This window comes from Plectrocnemia conspersa, unplaced genomic scaffold, assembly GCF_051122295.1.
Source record: "Plectrocnemia conspersa isolate PC_06_02 unplaced genomic scaffold, ASM5112229v1 ptg000006l, whole genome shotgun sequence".
Classification (NCBI taxonomy): Eukaryota; Metazoa; Arthropoda; class Insecta; order Trichoptera; family Polycentropodidae; genus Plectrocnemia; species Plectrocnemia conspersa.
Genome location: NW_028277170.1, coordinates 9,535,571 through 9,555,001, shown reverse-complemented (window position 1 = coordinate 9,555,001; position 19,431 = coordinate 9,535,571). Strand labels below are relative to the sequence as shown.

Here is a 19,431-nt window from a genome sequence, read left to right as displayed (position 1 = left end):
AGCTTTTGGCTTTTTCAACCCCTTATTTACAATTACCCCTGTACAACATTCTGATAACTAAGAACTGAAGCCCAGACACCATGAATAGCGAAGAATTTGCGCAAATTAAGTGTTACTACGTGTCCAAAATGTGACTGTTTAGTGCGCATTTTAGTCAGGCGGCGTCATTGAGCCTTACATTTTTTTGGAAAGATGAAGGTCGAACTGTTAATGGCGAGCGCTCTATGCGCATGATAAGCGCTAATTTTTGTCACGAAATTGGTATTATTTTCATAATTAATGAAATACATCATATGTTCGAATAATAAAAAATAATCCGAAGGTATCCTTAGTTTGTATGTGTGTGTTTTTTCAAAGTTAGGAAACTGAAGTTAAATCACTTTTAGTAGGTATATGTATATAAATATAGTGTTTGAATTAGCTTATATTTTGTACATTTCCGCTGATTCTGTTTGCGATTTAACCCTTTCATTGTGTTCGACGGCTCCAGCAATCCTGGCGAACAAGTCTCAGGCGCGGATTACGGACCTAGCCGTCATCAAATTTTTAGCCTTATATCACAGTTGTTTAATATATTTTAAAGTTAAAAATAGCTTGAATGAAACATTAAAACCTTTATCTAACGACATATTTTGAGTTTACTTAAAACATTTGTAGATATAATATAAATAAATCTTTTTTTAAGAATTATTGGTGCTTCTAATTCTCCTCACAGTGGCGCTGCTATCTATTTATCATAGAATTGTATGGGGCACGCGAGTAAATCCCGTATTTTATTTAGCAGAACGTTTTTATTTACAATTTACACTGAATGCTCGACACATATTCTAATTTTTATGAATTGAAAAAAAAAGTTTTATGAAGTAACAGTATCAGCTTATGTATAAAAAATGTTTTTTTTAAATGAATAAAAGCAGCGCTATGTACGGATGTCAAATGAAAACTTTTTGAACGCGGCAAATGATTAATAGTTCTGGTTTATTCATAATTACTAGAGTTTATTCATAAATACTAGATTTGAAAATTGGTATTAAGAACAATAGAAAAATCATTTTATTCTAAGTGGCAACACTGATGCGACACTGTCAGTGGTCGTTCGCGCGTTGAGCTGTGTGTGCGTTATTGTCGTCTTCACTTCGCCTTTCACCTGTAATCTCTCGATATTTTTAGGCGAGTACCCGAAAATTATATTAATATACTAAACGACATAAACCATTTTATGTTTTGACCGCGATTTAATTTACGACTCGTCAGTAATTTCACAACGACGCGAGGTCGTTTTGTTGACTTGTTCAAGTTTTTCGAAATCATTCGTACACTTCGTACATTTTATTCTGAATTTCGATTCGTTATGAATAGTATTTATGAATTTATTTGGCCCCAATCTATCGTTATACTGATAATATTTTTAACGTATTGCATATTTGTATAGAAGTAAATTCATATATCCTTTTATTTGGCCCTAATCAATTATTTCACTAACATTATTTTCAACGAACTTAATATTATTTTTAAATATATTTTTTTATCTGGTTCCAATTGATCATTTCTTCAACGTATTTGTCATTTCTTTACTTGTGTCTGACTAAAAAAACTTAAAAATTTTCACGAAAAATACATATTCTATATTAACATCATACTCACTGCAAATGTTACGTTAGCATTTTTCCGCATTGAACTATCGATAACAACAAATAAGATTAATGTTTCCAAGTTTCATCAAGACATGGCAATATACATTTGCAAAAGATCAATGTAAGATTGAATATATACATTTTTCGCTATTCTCGACAAAATACTATTTTATTATTTTCGCAAATATAATTTAACCCTTTAGATGCGAGATGCTGATAAATCCGAATCACCATGCAGGGCTCTCAAGTGCGAGATACAGATTTATCCCATACTATAAAAATCATAATATAATATAATACATGTACATACAAAAAAAAACGACGAGATAGTGTCTGCGATTTGATTTGTTTTATTAGGTTGAAATAGCATTTATTTGTTTACCATTTGATCTTGATCTATATACAGTGGCGGCCACCTAAATAAGACACTCGCGAAGTTTTCTCAAAATGCGATGTAAAGTGCAATTTTTACATAAAATATTTAAAACTTTTCAAATTTTTATTTTTTATCTAGATAATCTACATAATGGTGAATAGTACTATGTTGTAATAAATATTTAAAATATTTATTTTCAATTTAAAATTAAATTTATAAAATTGATAGTCAAATTCACCTGTATGCGAGATACATATGAGTATTCTAAAAATTTAAAAACATAAAAAAATAAAGTAAAATAAAAATACCAATTACATTTTGTAGGGTGACCTTTTGTTCTTATAATAGCCTTACAACGGTTAAGCATTGACTCGATTAATTGCTGGTATTTGCGGTAAGAATCAGTGCCCACTCGTTTTTTATTATTGAATATATTTATTTTTAATTTGTGACAAATTAATTCTTAATTTTGTGTTTTAAATGTCTCCATAAGTGTTCAATAGGGTTTAGATCCGGGCTGCATGATTGCCATTCCAAAACATCCATAATATTGTATGTGAACGACTTTTTTGCCCCGTGTGAAATATGTTTTGGGTTATTGTCCTGTTGATAAACAAGACAATGACCCGAAATCTTCAGCATAAGGTAACATTACGGTTTCCATAATGTTAACATATACTTCCTGGTTCATAATCCCTTCAATTAAATGGATAGGACCAGCCCCATGCCAAGACATACAACCCCATAATATAATGCTTCCACCAGCTACTTTAATTGTTTTTATGGTATTTCTGGGGTTGAACTCTTCGTTTACATATCTTCTAACATATTGCCTTCCATCAAAGCCTATTCTATTGAACTTAGATTCATCACTAAACAAAACACTTTTCCAGCCTAATATTGTCCAGTTTAAATGATTTTTAACAAAATGAACGCAATTGCAATTGTTTTTTTTTCACTAATGGTTTACGTCGAGCAATAGTGCCGAATAATCCCGCTTCACACAGCCTTCTACGCACTATTCTAACACTTATGTCACTATTTTTTATTGTCTACAGCAGTTTTTATTAGATTTTCTTTGGAAATTCTAATTATTTTTCGATCTACACGTGTGAAATTTTTTTTTGGTCGTTTACGGTTTTCACATGTTTTATGTGTTTCAAAATGTTTTAACAAATTATATATTTAACATCTTGATTTTTTTTAGATATTTTGATGTTATTTGCACGAACCGACCTTTGTCATTTTTTAAATCTACAATTAGTTCTCATTTTTTAGGATCACAGTGTGCACTTTTCACCATAATAAATTTGTTATTTAATTAAAATTATAGTCTAGGTAAATACACTATTTATTAATAATTTAAATTATTTTAATTAATCCTTACAATGAAAGAAATCGATATCACGGCGTACGAAATGAAAATAAAAGCAAAAATTATCAATTAGACAATGATTCCCTTTAAATAGTGGCAAGGGTAATAAATCTCGGGTTTAAGGGATGCACTAGTTATAGCACGTCAAACTGTTCATTGATAGTGTCGCTTTAAGTTTAAACCATTTTTTACCAATCCCATATTTTGTTACGCAGTAATTAAACATTAACAAGCCAAAATATGATTTTGTAAAAAGTGTCTTATTTGGGTGGCCGCCACTGTATATACATTTAGTATATTAAATTATGTTATATATATACATACATACATATAAAGATTTTTTTTGACTTCTTTTAAACTGGAAACTAAAGTAATTTCTCTCTGAACTACTTAATTAAGTGCTGCTATTTTATAAGTAGTTATGATTATTTCAGATATATATTAGGTAGATTTCGACAGAAATACTACCTATCAAGCTGTTCCAATGGATCCATCTATGTATTCTTTTCCACCACCTAATTTACTCTTGCAGCGATCTAAATTGGCTACTTACATGGTAAGATTTGTAAATTTAACGGAAAGACTTAATTAACTTATTGTTATAATATTTCATCTCATTTTTATTTTCAGAATCTTAATGCAGCTGGTACTGTGCCACAATCGTCTGATACAAATCTACTTCCATCTCCAGAAATGTCTAGAAAAGTATGTCTACTAATTGTGGTCCAAAAACCTAGAACTGGTCTTTGCCCTCTCCAAAAATTTTCTCCACATTATCCTGTCCTCCAATTTTTGCTCCTGTTGAAAAAACTAGAGCTCTTGGTTTGTCCTGATGAGTCCTGATCTCTTCTCTCGGATGTCTATTGTTCTTTCATTTCATATTTTCATTAGTATTGGATAGTGTTTTATAGACAATATATAGCAATGTTATACTTCTGTAGTTCGAACAGAACAATTCTTATGTAGTGGGCATATAATGCTATTATTCCATTCAGAGACCATGTTTTAATTTTTAAAAATGTTTAATTATGAATTTTATTTATGAAGACACTAAGCCAAGAACATGTTACAATACGGATGTCGTTCACGTGCTTTTCACTTGCTGTTTTTGCTTATTCTACCTCTTTTTTGAGGAATGCAAGTATGTTTTTTAAATGAATATGCGAAACTTATTTTAGCCAATATTATAACTATCGACAAATAGTCAGTTCTTATCTTTCTGGGTTTAATTTTATTTTTGATAATTTTCAGCAAAATTCATCGTTTTTCAACATTATCTCTCACTTTTAATTCATCGGGCTATTAAACAGTATAGACTTGATTATTTCTATGGCATTAGGATATTACTTTCATATTTAACCCTTTAAACGCCAGAGACTAATTGATGAGCCGCCTTTTATTTCAATTTGTAAGCCAGTATCTCTTCTTGAAAAAAGTTTGAAAAAACTAGGTTCACTTATAAAATGTAAATAAATAAATAACACTGTTGTTTCCTAAACAAAAATATATTTTCCTGATTTATTTTGAATGAAGTTAATTAAGAAATGGTTACTAATAGTAATATTCTCTTTCACTAGAATGACGGAGAATTTATTCCCGGAATGTATTTTACAAATAACGATGTGTTACAAGAATCACCGCCAAAAGCGACTACGAGTGAAATTTTTTCAGCCGAAAAAATGACAACTAACAAGATGCAAGTGCATCAGGTATAACTTGTATACTATTTAAATCCGTCGCATATTGTATGTTTTATATATTTTAATTTTTTTCAGGAAAATGTTGGTGGGACAATATATTTTTTTTCTAGTGAAACAGTCTCGTCTGGTAATCAGATGCAGCGTTTGCCGCATCACCACATGTTTGCCAACGATATTAAACAGACATCATTACTCGGAATGAAATCGGGTAAATATTTGTCTATGTGACTATTAATGTAGAAGGTAGTATGTTTGTATAGAGCCGAATACTACAATCGGTTTTATTTACAGGGTTAACATCTTCATTTCAACTGCGGGAAAGTCTTCGCTCTGAAATTCTAATCAAGAATGAACTTGCACACACTCAGCCAGACATGTTAGAGATTTCCAGTATGTTTCGTATATTTTGCATTTTATCTTAACTCTGAACTAAACAAAAAGAGCTTGGTTCACTTGTGACTAAATTATTTCTGCTTGTTGACATAAAATTATCATCATGAATAGTCGAGAGCAAGTGTATATTTATTTTATCATGCCACTTAAAGGTTAATAAGGGCTGATTTAAATGCTGCCAGTTATAAGTTAACTGGCGGGTCACTGGCACGAGACAACTGGCATTCCAGTCCACTGGCGCCTTACTGTTTACACAGTGTCAGCAACTGAAAGAATTATTGTTTCGAAAAAGCGCTAATCATCTTGCGCCAATACGGTAGTGTGGTAGAAGGGGGAGCTGGCGTGCCAGTAAAACAAAAATATTTGTTCTGCTGGCGCTGCTGGCGTGCCAATGGTGCACTGGCTTCTCCATTGACTGGCGTTAAGCGCTTACACGGTGCTAGTTGCTGGCAACCTTGACTGGCGTGCCGATTGGCATCGTGTAAATCAGCCTTTAAGGACCAATGTTAGTATTCCTACTGTTCTTACAATTTGTTAACAATTTTAGGCATATTTTTGTGACCTTTTGGTGACCTCTAAATTATGACTAATGGTGCTGGTGTTTAAAAACCCCTAGAAAAATAACTATGCTTTCATCTATGCATAGGTTGTCATACAAATTTAGTGTGTTTAAATCTTAATCTTTAATATATTGAATTTGTAAAGTTTCTCTTCAACAATTTGATTATCCAAATTAGAAAAATGTAAAATAATCTAATATCTATATTCAGACATTATTTGTCTGAAAATAGGACTAGACAAAATTTGGTCAGTTGACTGGTGCTTCTCTATACTCAGTTGTCGATTTCTGATTTCTGAACCACTTGTCTAGCAAGTAAATATGAATTATTCTCGTTACAGATTTACCATTGGCAGTAGAACGATATGTTGAGTTGTTTCCGTTAGAAGGCAATGAACGTGAAGATGGAGTAATAGCGGCAACCACATACAGAGTAACTCAACGTGAGACCGGTCAACTCTTCGCAATGAGACGCCTCCATGACTTCAATTTTGCATTCACAAAACTTCCACTTATCATTGAAAAATGGAAAAAGTTGAATCATCCAAATTTGGTGACGCTGAGAGAAGTATTCTCGACCAAAGTATTTGGCGATCAATGTATGTACAGGAATTAAATCAGTATCATAGCTGATAAAAAAACCTCAAAGTAAACGAATCTAATCAGTGATTCATTTATACTTTCAGCTCTAGTCTTCATCTACGATTATTTCCCAGGAAGCATTACTCTTTTCGATAAATACATGCTGACGAATAGAGTAGGACTGGAAGAGATCGATCCATTCAACGCTGATCCCGACGCTCCTCGTCCTTACACTCATCAGAAAAATGCCATACTCCGTGCTACACATGGCGGCACATTCATGCCAGAGAATACGATTTGGAATATTCTGGTACAGATCACGGCAGCGTTGCGCGTCATCCACACGGCCGGTCTCTCTTGCTGGTATTTGGATCCTTCAAAGATCATCATGAGTGGGACAACAGTGAGAATCGCCTGGGGCGGCGTTAATGAGATCATTAAAGTGGCGAGCTGTGGATCAGCTGGCTTGCAGATGACTTCCGAAGAAGCCCAACAAGAAGATTTGAGCGCTTTGGGAAGGATGGTGCTGGGTCTCGTGTGCCAATCTAACTTACCGCTGGACCCTAGAGTTATAAACATTTACATGCAAACGGTCACCAGAGACTATTCGACAGATTTGAAAAATTTAGTTGTGTAAGTATAGAAAAAAACCATAGACCTTATGATTTTATCCAGATTTAACAATAGCATTAGTGCTTTTCAGAGTGTTTCTAATTTCTCTACATTTTTTACTTCTCGGTAAAATAAGTTATACACCAATATAAAGGTATATATACTATTAAAACAGCACATTTGCAAATAAAACTACAACTGAAAAACTGTTCGATTTGTTAGGACTTAGGTTTAATAGCGTATGCTTTCATTGATATAAATATTAAGCCAGCTGTGTTATTAATATATTAAAATCTTTAGTGAGAAACTGAAGCTTTCCTGGTCGCTTCTTGATTGAAGTTCATCGTAATGGTCCACTAAGCAGATTGTTATATTATTTGCTGTGTATTGCAGCCCCTTTTGAATGGTAATAACTAGGAATTATCATTTAACAATTCCAAAATATTGTGATCATTCTCTTCTCATTGGAAATCATTTGTAGATTTGTACAATGAAGAGCAGCTGTCACTATACTCTACTTGCGTCAACACAGTTGTTTCGTGAGCTATCCATTTTGTCATTATTCATAATTGAGAAATAGATGGCAAGTTTGGATTTACGCTATTAGCTCTAAAGCATACGATACGGATATAAATTTGATTTACTTATCATTACTCCTTTTTATATTTTGAATTTATAGAAATTAAAATCATTACTATATTTTTTATATTTATCAATCAATCGGAGTAATGATAAATATATCGAACGTGTATCTGTATTGTGGTTAAGAGTTAATAGTAGGGACGTAAACCCAAACTTGCCATCTCTTTCTCAATTATGAATAAACAATTATATATAAGATGATGAAATGGATAGCTCTCGAACTGACTGTGTTAACGCAAATAGAGTATTGTTACTTTCTTAGACTAAATAAGGGTTATTTGTTTACACTATGTGACCGTTTCGCTTTTATAGAAAGCTGTTGAGACCCTCTGAAAGTGTAGTCTTTTATTTTTATGTACGAATTCTGTTCGATTTAAGTCACAAATAGGATATTTTTTAACTAATATAAGTTTTTCTTTCAAGGTATTTGTTATCAGCGTCTACCAAATCTAAATCTCTCATTGATTTAATGCCAATGATTGGTGCTCGTTTTTATACGTTCACTGAGTCTTTGCAGCGTCAAGTAGACGCCCTCGACGATCAGCTGTCTTTGGAGTTGGATAATGGCCGATTATACCGGCTGCTCGTCAAACTCAACACAGTTGTGGATCGTCCTGAGTGAGTGCTTTTGATTCAATAACATTACTGCACTTTTAAATTTACTATAATTTCCATAGTTTATTTTATCGTAACATGAACATCTGTAAATTTCAGGCTCAACATGGATCAGTCGTGGGCGGAAACTGGCGATCGCTATATACTGAAGCTTTTCAGGGATTACATGTTTCACTCAATCACTCCTGAAGGGAGACCTTGGTTGGATAATGCTCATATTGTTCATTGTCTTAATCAGTTAGACTGTGGCACAAACAGCAAGGTATGTTTAGATCCAGTGTTAACCGGGTGGCATTGCTTGCGAATAGCATTGCATGTATGATCAGCGACTAATTGCTCGCTTCGAGAATCAAAACTTATTTCTTTATATTGCCAGTTTGTTAAATAATTGTTTTTCTTTTAAAAAATTCTCATATTGTTTACAAAGTAATGCAATAAAAATTATTCCATGTTGAATAAAATTTGAAGTATGCGAGCAATAGCATAGTTTTTGATCAACATAATCTTTTTCTAGAGACTTAAGATAACACAATACTGTCATGTAATATTTTACACTTAACCGATGGGTCAGATTGTACCTACCTGTCATGTCCACTGAAGATAATCCACAGGATGGGTAGAATCTACATTTTTTATCCTCTGATGTTCAACGATGAGTTATTTACAAAAACTAAAACTTATTGTGCTGCTATCTATGAATGAATATTTGTACTATTGAAAAATATATTACAATTTTATTTTTTCCCTTCGATAGATATGAAAGCATATTTTTGTACACACAAATGGAGATCATAAAATTACACTATTTTTTTTCGGTGTGACAGCCATAATTTTTTAATAAATTTTAATTTGTCACACATTAGCTCTGTTCTAACCTGCTGACTACTAAAGTTTAAGATGCTGTAAATTTCTTTGTAAACATTTTTTTTAATAAAGCTCAAAACATAATTTACCTTTAACCATAACAAGTCACCATTTTTTCTAATTTCTTTTAATTCAAAAGTTATTATATTTTTTCTTTTAATTTTGCATTGTGCGAAATACTCCCAAAATTGCATACTGCCATGCAGTAGGCGGCGAAAAATCAACCCGTCGATTAATGTTAAGTGTAAGAATAGCATTGCATTACTATTTTTTATAAATATTCTACAGAGCGCTTAACTTTTTTATATAATGATAAAAAGGTAAAAAAATATGTGTCGTAATTTTTATCCTATTTCTTTAAATAAACACATGCAACTGACCTAACCATTAAATATATAAAAGAGTGAGCTTAATAAAATATATATGATTAACCTTTTCACTGCGGATGACATCTATAGGTACCTTTAGTACTTTTAACATAGTTGTTTTATACAATTTAAGACTGAAAATTACTTTAATTTATTGCACTGTAATATTTAAAGAATTGATGGCATGAATATGTGCCCACCACAGCTAAGTGCGAAATTGCGTATAAAACTACCAACTGCGGTTAAAGGGTTAATGTGAATTTTTTTGGTAATGCTGTTTTTAATGCTAGAGAATTTTTAAAGATTTTTAAATCTGGAATATACTCTTATTAAACAAAAGAACTTGAGATTCTTTGCGACAAAATTATATGTTTTAATGTAATGTAATTTATATAATTTGTAACAATTCTTTTGCAACGCACTCATGTTTTTTTTTAGAATGAATGTTAATATTATCTTCTCAGATTCAACTGGTGTCCCGCAATGAGCAAAGTGTCCTCATAGTCACTTATAACGAACTGAATCAATGTTTGGAGCGAGCCTTCATGGAAGTCGTCGACGCTGCAACAACTCCGTAATTTAAACAATAAACATGTTAAATCATATTTTTGCACAACAGCAGTTGCGTGATACAATATGCTGACAAGACACTCGACTGATAAAAGTTCGAAGCTATATGAGGTTGACAGTATAGATTAATATAATTTGCATATGCAGCACTCGGTGAGGCGTTTGGACGCTTTTTATGTTATGTATATATTTGAAAATAAAAAAGATTTAATTATTCATTGAAAATTCATTTATATTTTTTTATTCTCATTTATTACTGTTATTTTGTTTTGTAAGATTTAGAACAAGCTAGTAATTAGTGGGTCATGGCATAACGATCTCAACGGCATTTAAACTCAATTAAGACATTTAATTTATATTACTTACAGGCTATTAAGAAGTTATTTGCTCTTCTATAACGTCATAGTATGATGCTAGTGCCTAATTAATTTAGTATCAGTTTTAACATTGTTTCTTAATATTAAACTACTTAACGTCCATGATGAGTTATATTTATTAAAAATATATTTATATTATTTTATATTGAAGTAATTGACTTACAGTACTAAATAATTTTGTACATAATGTTAGTGTGCATAATGTTTAATTTAATCTTATTTATAATTGTTTCTTCATATTTAAATCGCTTAATGATTAGGACTTTTAGCTATATTTTCTTTGGAGTGACAATGTCAACATACCAGTAATTGCTGTCTTAAACGTTTCATAATTATATTGTAAAGCTGGTATAATTTAGATAATATTTGCAGTTTAACTGAAAAATATTTTTGTAAACGTAAAAATATCGAATCTGTCTTACTGGTGTTCATACTGCACAAGTGCAAATAAGTACTTGAATATAAATGTTCCATTAAATATGAATCTTTACTTTTTTTAGTTACATTACTATTCCTATTGTATTGTTCTGATTTTTATATTTTTTACCTAATTATATTTTATTCATACATATTTATTTATATGTATATAGTGTAATCATAAAAATCATAGCAGTCTTTCAAATTTAAAAATATTTATAAAAATTGTGGTATTCGTGTACATATGAATGTATAGCACAGTAGTAAGCGCAAAAATTATAAATGTCTGTTTACAAAGTATAAGAACGATAATCGACACGTACTTGATATTGTAAAATAAAGTGACAAAATAGTATCGAAACCCTAATATTTCATGCAGTTAGTAGCGTTTTGTACTCACTGTGCGAATATGCTTTTATGTACACATTTTTATGTAGTTAATTTTCGAAATTTAGAATACATTTTTTTCTTATAAAAGTTTTTTTTATTTTCACCCTAAAAATCACATTCCTGTGTATAATTAATTTGTGTCAAAAATCATTCAAAGCTTAGTTTAGCTTAGATTTTTTCAAATTAATTAAACATTGTATTATACAGCATAAAAAGTAATGATTAACACATTACTGGAGGGAAGCCACATAATTGGCTTAAAAGTGTAATGCAAGAAATGGAAAGCCATTTTTTTGCCTTTATTTTTAAATGTATTTGAAAGTGTGTATAATTAAATCTGTTGTCTTTTTAAACAGCTAGAAAGGTATTAAATAATGCAATAAAAAATTGGTATATTTTGATGAATAAAAATTGTAAATTCCACTGGTTAATCTGTTCGACATTATAAAGACAAACACTAAGCCCTAGTGTTTGTCCTTATAAATATATAAACAAACCTCTAGTGACTAGGGGCTTGTTTGTATATTTTGTATTGAAATCAGCTTTTTCTGAAAATTTTGTTTGTTGAAATTATTCGAAACTAATATTTAAGCATTCAAAAACAATATAAACAAAAACTGAAAATATGATACTTCTCGAAACAATATCCAATGTGAAGGTATAGATTGAGCCAAATCATATACAAATCGTATAACCCCACACGTCGAAATTTCGAAGGGAGAATGGGATTACAACACCTTTGCATATACTACTCTCAAAGTATCGAACGGTGAATGTTCGGGTGATGTTTTTCCTAGCAATGACAACCAAAAGTTGTTGCACTAATCATACGACCATAGTCGATACCTAGAAGGGAAAAAAAGACATCCTCTCATTATTTCTGAAAGGCTCGCCGTCTCAACTGGAACTTTAGATAATATTACCGAGTCAATGCCTCTTCGGATGAAACCAGGAATTCGCCCCACAACTAAAACTGAGAATCCGCCTTATATCTTGCTGTGTTCCGCTGATGGGGGTGTTGAGAAATATGCCTCCCACTACAGCCTACAACGACTACAAGAAGTACCATCAGGACTGCGTCGAGAATTCTACCCCATATATTGGACTCTCTCCAATCAGACACAGGGTAAGTTTTTTCACCAAAAAGTGTAATTACTTATAATATAATAGCAAACTTTGTAACTATTTCTTTATCACAACTGATATATAGTTTTGTGTTATGGTAATTTGTAGTGCATAGAGAACTTTCATCAACAGTGACAAAATCTTTGAAAAAAAGGTGTCATTCAAGTGCTAGCCGCAGCCTAAACATTCCTACCAGCCCTTTAGTATTGGGAGCCTATGATTCCATCCCATCAGGTGGGCATCTGGGTTTTTTACGTCCAGAGAGCGTTCCACACCTCCCGTAGTACTATTTATTTTTAAGTTTTCTTAGTGTATTCTACGAACATTAACCCTTTGCACTTATTACGATATTCGGACCGGGTACATAATACTTTTTGAAATTTTGCTCCAGTAATTTTAAATATGGATTGACTTTCTCAATACTATGCTGCAAATCATTACTTGTCTCTTCAGCATTAACATGGAGCATCCAAAATATTTGAACGAATCCATCTCTTTTAAAAATATCTCGAAAAATTGAAAATTGCAGTTATGACGAGTGGAAAAATAATCCTGTGTATATTTTGCCGGCCACAATCCCATATTAAAAATTACTCCAAGAAACGCATTCATTTCATCTAAGTTAATATCTAACCAGTGGCGTAGCTAAGGTATGTGCCGCCCGGGGCAATCCTTAAAATTGCCGCCCCCCCCCCTATACATTTTTTGCAGAGTCATAAAATCAGAATTTTTAAAAATAATAAATTGCTTATTGTTAAGCTCTTGGTATTCGTAGATTTACATAAATTTTAGTTTATTCAGGGTTAAGAACCACACTAGACGATTCCATCGCGAATATGCCACCCCCAAGCAAGTGCCGCCCGGGGCGGCCCGCCCCCTCCGCCCCCCCATAGCTACGCCACTGTATCTAACCAATTATGCCATGTAGATCTTGACGATAAATGAGTTTCTAAAATAATTTTCCCAACCAACTCATCAGTGTAAAATAATAATAATGTACAGTTTGCGGAAACTTGCGGCCCAGGACATTTAACACTTGGTGGCAAACATTAGTATTGCTTTAGCACACTATCATTACCAGTTACTATTCTCCAATTTTCTAATGTGGTGATTCTGATGTTATTGTTCTGATTTATTTGAGGTACCGCTTCTTCGTCTATTAATTAATAATTAAATCGCCTGCATTCCATCTTAGATTCACACCAATATGCCTAATTTCGACGTCACTTTCTTCACTATCATCATTAGAAGATGAAAAATCAAAAATTAAATTCTCCCCATCACTATCATTACAAAACATATCATCACAATCATTATATTTAGCCATATCACTATTTTTTTTACAATATTTAAAAAAAGAAAAGTCATTATATATAGTTTTACTTAGACACAAATTACGGACAACCGACACACTGTCGAAAACACGGTAGGCAATAAAAAGTCACCGACGCGTGTCAACCAAAGGACGAACGCCAACTGTTGCCTTCGGGAGAAGCTACAGCAATCCTGCCTTTAAATTTAGTCATCAAATAAATCCCGATAAATTAGCTCTCCCCGGCTTGATTCAGGTAAAACTGATATTTTTTGATAAGATATGACTCTTGAAACTCTTGTCTACAACACTGAAAAAACGCCATTCAAAACATACACAGGAAATACCCAAAAATTTACGTTATATTTCATTAATTGAAATGGTGCGTCGACGCACCATCCGAGTAAAAAAGCCAAATGCTTGTGAGTCCCACCCACCTTACTTTAATACGTTAATGAGCGGGCTCTAGTTATCAAGCAATATCATCATCGCAATAGCTTCTCTCCCTTTTGTTTGGTCCCTTGACGTCTCTGAGGACACAGACACCTTCATGAGTTCAGTTATATTCTGGCCGCGATAAGAAAACATTTGTAGACTATACTTGTTTTTATTTAATCTCTGCGCTTTTTCGTTATATTATTATGTATAATTGTGTTTTTTCAAATATTTCGTGATAATACATGATCTATATTCTATAATATATTGAGTAATTTTCATACCAACTCTATAATTTTAAATATTTTGCTTTGTAATTTTTACTGTGATCATTATAAAATGGATGAGAGAGAAGATACATTGTTAGAAGATATTCTTTCCCAATTTCCTAGCGAAGATAATGAAGCCATCAATGATCACAGTGATTCTGAAGATGTTTTCAAGTCAAAAGTCCACAGAAGTGGAAGACTGCGTTTCATGCATTTATTAGACTCAAGATTATTCTATTCAACATGTTAATGCCCTGGTATTGCGCATTGGTATAATATATTTAATGTCAGCTACGAGAAGCTGGTCCAACTTGTATCATTTAATTTTAATATTTTGACATTCTTTCCTTTTTTATTATGTATTATTTTAGAGTATTGTTTTTCAGTAACTCTCCAGTCTCAGTTGAGCAGGATAAGAGGGAGTTTACTATGTATAAAAAATCTTTTTCTTTTTATTACCTCTTTATTTACTCAGCATAAGAGAAGGAATAAAAAATGAAAACACTACATTTTATAATATAAACTTTATAATTTGTATAAATGGACGGAATACAATTTGGAATTGCCAAATTAAATTGATATAGATCAAAATAAAAATAAAAAAGTTCTTAAAAAAATTAAATTAAAATATCATTTAATTTGCATTGTATAAAATTAATGACTAATCCTATATAAAAAAAATGTTGTAATTCACACTGTTAATTTGATAGTAAATCAATATTTTATAAAATTCAGTCAGTTTTAATATTGATGGAAATATGATTGATGTTGTATAATATATTTGAATGTATTATGAGATAACTTATATTAACCACTTCCCGGTCACAGTATTTTTTTAAAAATTACTCATAAACTTATTGCATGGACCCACCCTTTCCTGTGCATGGAAAGTATAAAAACATACAGATGTAAAGTATAAAAAAAGAAAGTATAAAAACATACAGATGTAAAACATTTTAAAATATTCATACAAATTTAATATATAACAAAAAAATGCTATAATTTTTATGAAAAGTTTGCTGATTTTTGAGATGAGAATTCACAAAATACAACTTTCTCAGGCATGACCGAGAATGGGGTAATAATGATCATATATCAAAATGAATTGTGCACTTAAATATTTAACCATTATAATTAAAAATATTTCTAAAAATTGACAGAATAAAATATTTATCAATTTATAATGAAATTTAACAAAATAAAACATTAATTTGTATACAACTTACTGATATGGCATTACATATATAATTTAATTTTTTTTATCCAAGTATTACAAAAATCTTTATGAAATTCAGTCAAGTTTATTTTTGCTGGCATTTATAAGGCAGCACTTTGAGGCACTAGTTTTACAAGAGGTATGCTTTCAGACTTAACTGTATTTGTGCGCTTATCTACTGCTTATATTTCAAATTACATTTGTTATATATACATAAAAAAACATGTAAAAAATCAGATCTAATATAATATTGCCAATATCGACCCTTGCGTCGTTAATTATGAAACATAATTTGACAACACAAGAATTAATTATGCTAAACACTAACAAAATAATATCATATTAATAAAAAAAGTGGCAATGATTTTGTTGATACATTAGGCATATGAGACTTTCTGCTCGTATGCATGATCCTCCCAGTCATACTGTGTCGTCAGAGCGTTGTGTCTAAGTCCACACAACTTAGGCCCAAACCTTAGCATGACGATGATGATGCAGACGATGAACATCATCAATGCTGCCACAGCCGGGTATAAGATAATCAACGGCATTTTCAACTCAGATGTCGCTCTCCCTCTTATGGAGTTCCAAGTATTCTTGAGGAGTCTTCGGTGCGGGTCTAGTAATCACAGATATGCCCTTCTCTAATTCGGTGTAATCCAACGACGGCTGCTTGTGAGGGGTCGCCGTCCACAGTGACACTAGCCAACGATTACCTGCAAATAACAATTCAATAATTTGCAACAATCGATAATAACCCTACAATAAATCCAATAAAAACGTACCCGTGTGTCTATCCTGCCAGTACTCAGAATATTTGGAACAGCAGCAGCAAACGACGTTCAAGATTAACAGGAACCCACCGATGACTGAACAAATGGCGATCGCTATGTAAAAAGGCGAGAAGTCACCGTAGATATGTTTCTTGAAGAACGGATTGTCTAAATATGCAGTTCTATCCTCAATCTTAGACATGGCAGCCGTTCATGCGCATTGGTATATCTGAAAATAAAACATTGCAAGTGATTAGGAAAGCTTTACTATAAATTAATTACAGGTATAATAGTGGCAGCGACGCATTACATTAATATAAGATAAAACAATAAGGACATTAACAACACATATTGAGTGGTCAAAGAAATATAAAATAACATGTGTTTGATCTCAAGAATGGCAATAGTTAAATGATAACAACCAAAAGTATTGGCTTACGTTGGTGTGAAACAAAGCAGAACAAATTACAAATAATATTTTGGTTTGAATGTATTGCTTTCACAAGCATTATAGATTAATAGAAATAAGAAAATTGTGTTTATTACAAAAGAGAAAGTTATAGAAAATGTGGAGAGATTGAAATATCACCAGTTTTGTAAGTTAGCATGAATAAAGGTATGATGTTCCTAGTTCTTTGATCAACGAAATGTATGAGAAATTTGGTGAGGTGCAGTTTTGCAGAAACATTTTAAAACGTATCTCATTGGACAGGATTTCGTGAGAAAGAGACTAGATGAGTCTCAAGCACAGTTATGTGATGTTTTTATTGAAGAGTTGACGAAGAAGTTGGTTATTGTATTTAACCCTTTCACCGCAGCTGATATTTTTGTGCGTTATTTCGAAATTTGCTAATATGTGGGAGAGTACCTATTTATGCGATAAGTTATTTAAATATTATTTCAATAAAATAAAGTGTTTTTTAACCTAAAATTATACAAAAAAATAACATATTACAAAGTTACAGCTTATCAGCGCCAAGATTGGCATTGTGTTAGAGTGGGCACAGGTGACCTGACCCTCAAATAAGTATTAAATTATGAATTTTTGTATTAAACACATGCAGTGTTATGCTTTATATACATATAAAACAGATCTATTACTATAGATGCAGGCAAAAAACAACAATAATGGTTTATACACATCAATATGATAAATAAAAATAGACTACAGGGAAAATACACAGATTTAACACACGAAGAACCCAATGTAATAACATGTTAACCGATTTTTGTCGAAAATTAATTTATAATATCCACGTTTTGCGTTCACTTTTAAATGTAAACGGCTAGAAATCTTAATAGTTATGTTAATAAAATGCTTTAGTGCTATTAGAGATTCTGGAATGAGTGTTTACTCAGAAGACCACACCCAAACCAAACATATCGGACAAAATTAAAATGAAAACAAACGCCGTTGTATAGTCGAAACTTTATAATATAAACTCAATCTTAATGCTCGTAACAGACCCAACGAAAGCACTGTTCAAAGTTATAAAGTGAAGAATGGTAAAACATTAGACATAACAGAATATAAACGCTTAACGCGCGTTAAATTAAATTATAACATGAGACACACCCAGTGGGCGTGGCAGACAAATTGGAAGAACGCAAGGAACTGAATTATAAAGGTGATCAAAATGGGGGACGCGCGTACGTAGTATACGTATATATAAAAAACAAAATACGCAATCGCAGATAGTAACTCGTAATAGATAATAGCCTGTGTGAACCTTTGCGGACGTAACCGAATGCGCGACCAGAAACCAACGAACGATGCCGCGGGGCGAGAGTTGCTAGTATGAAATATGTTGAAATCTCGGTTTTAAAAAGAAAAATTAATATTTTTCTATTGTAAACAAAATACGTCAAATTTACTTAAAATACAATATAAATAAATTTTATTTTAAATTTATTATTTAGTTACATAAAATTATACTAGCACACAGACCCTTTTAGAGAAAATCCGAGAGCTGGAGTAGTTGCTATCTGAAATATTCAGCGTTGCTCGGATTATTTGTGATTAGAAACTAGACCATTTAATGACTACATTTTTTTAAATAATACAACTATTGTTTTGAATGTATATCAATACATTTGGGGCCTAGTTGCTTATTCATTTATTATGGCCAAAACTTGGTGACCCTCTGGTAGCACTGACGTGACGGCAGTAGAAGGCAGCACATTCTTTTGGTGAATTCAACGGCCGGTGGTGCCTTGTTCACCATTCACTCATATATTTCAATAACAAACATGTAAGCTCTATATACTTTTAATAAAATACTACTGCAGTGGCCCAGTCTATTTGTCACTTAAACCATCCATCCACCATGCATTCAATAAATAATATTTTTAATGCTTATTAATAATCCCTCGAAAGTTCCCAATTCATTAAAAACTTATTTTAGTTGACCTTGGAAAAGAAGGTGATTCCAAATTAACCTCAACAACTCTAAAATATTGCTCCTTAAATTTATTTATGATATTTGCAAAGCACTCAGAACTGTCGCTACAGTGGCGTTGAGAACATTACCTCCATTGATATCTTCCCTAGCCTGGAGAACCAACTCGGTCTTTTATATACGTCTGTTTTTTGCAGTGGTGTGCGATTAGTATGAGCAAAATATATTTGAATCATCATGTTCTCCTGATATTATTTCAATATCTTTGGTAATAGTTTTTGAAACTCAGTGTTTAACCTCAAATTTACTTATTTGGTGCCCAAGGCAAAAACCCCTTCTATTATTACTGTAGCGGGGCGAGAGGGGCGAGAGAGGGGGAGGCGAGCGACGGAACGTGAGCGTCAATCAGCGGTCAACCGCTACGTCAA

The 19,431-nt window shown here is 32.2% G+C and overlaps 3 protein-coding genes across 4 annotated transcripts; 1 reads left to right on the top strand and 2 right to left on the bottom strand.

Moving 5' to 3' along the window:
- The first annotated feature begins 1,067 nt into the window (after positions 1–1,067).
- On the top strand, positions 1,068–10,519 carry PAN3 (Poly(A) specific ribonuclease subunit PAN3). The gene is made up of 11 exons (XM_088188076.1): positions 1,068–1,170; positions 3,820–3,941; positions 4,016–4,090; positions 4,963–5,094; positions 5,161–5,293; positions 5,377–5,475; positions 6,379–6,636; positions 6,724–7,252; positions 8,297–8,491; positions 8,588–8,750; positions 10,185–10,519. The coding sequence occupies exons 2-11, from the start codon at positions 3,870–3,872 to the stop codon at positions 10,296–10,298; spliced, it is 1,770 nt and encodes a 589-aa protein (XP_088044202.1). The 5' UTR covers positions 1,068–1,170; positions 3,820–3,869; the 3' UTR covers positions 10,299–10,519.
- A 4,605-nt stretch (positions 10,520–15,124) lies between these two features.
- wrm1 (wurmchen 1 transmembrane protein) lies at positions 15,125–18,376 on the bottom strand. 2 transcript variants are annotated; one of them, XM_088188065.1, is made up of 3 exons: positions 18,290–18,376; positions 16,617–16,833; positions 15,125–16,547 (listed from the first exon to the last, which is right to left on the bottom strand). In XM_088188065.1, the coding sequence occupies exons 2-3, from the start codon at positions 16,804–16,806 to the stop codon at positions 16,390–16,392; spliced, it is 348 nt and encodes a 115-aa protein (XP_088044191.1). In that variant the 5' UTR covers positions 16,807–16,833; positions 18,290–18,376; the 3' UTR covers positions 15,125–16,389. The 2 variants fall into 2 exon arrangements, with proteins under 2 accessions (XP_088044191.1, XP_088044190.1); XM_088188064.1 differs by having other exon boundaries at positions 18,335–18,376.
- wrm2 (wurmchen 2 transmembrane micropeptide) lies at positions 16,209–16,382 on the bottom strand. The gene has a single exon (XM_088188066.1). It carries the CDS (start codon positions 16,380–16,382, stop codon positions 16,209–16,211), a length of 174 nt encoding a protein of 57 aa, XP_088044192.1.
- Positions 18,377–19,431: the final 1,055 nt, after the last annotated feature.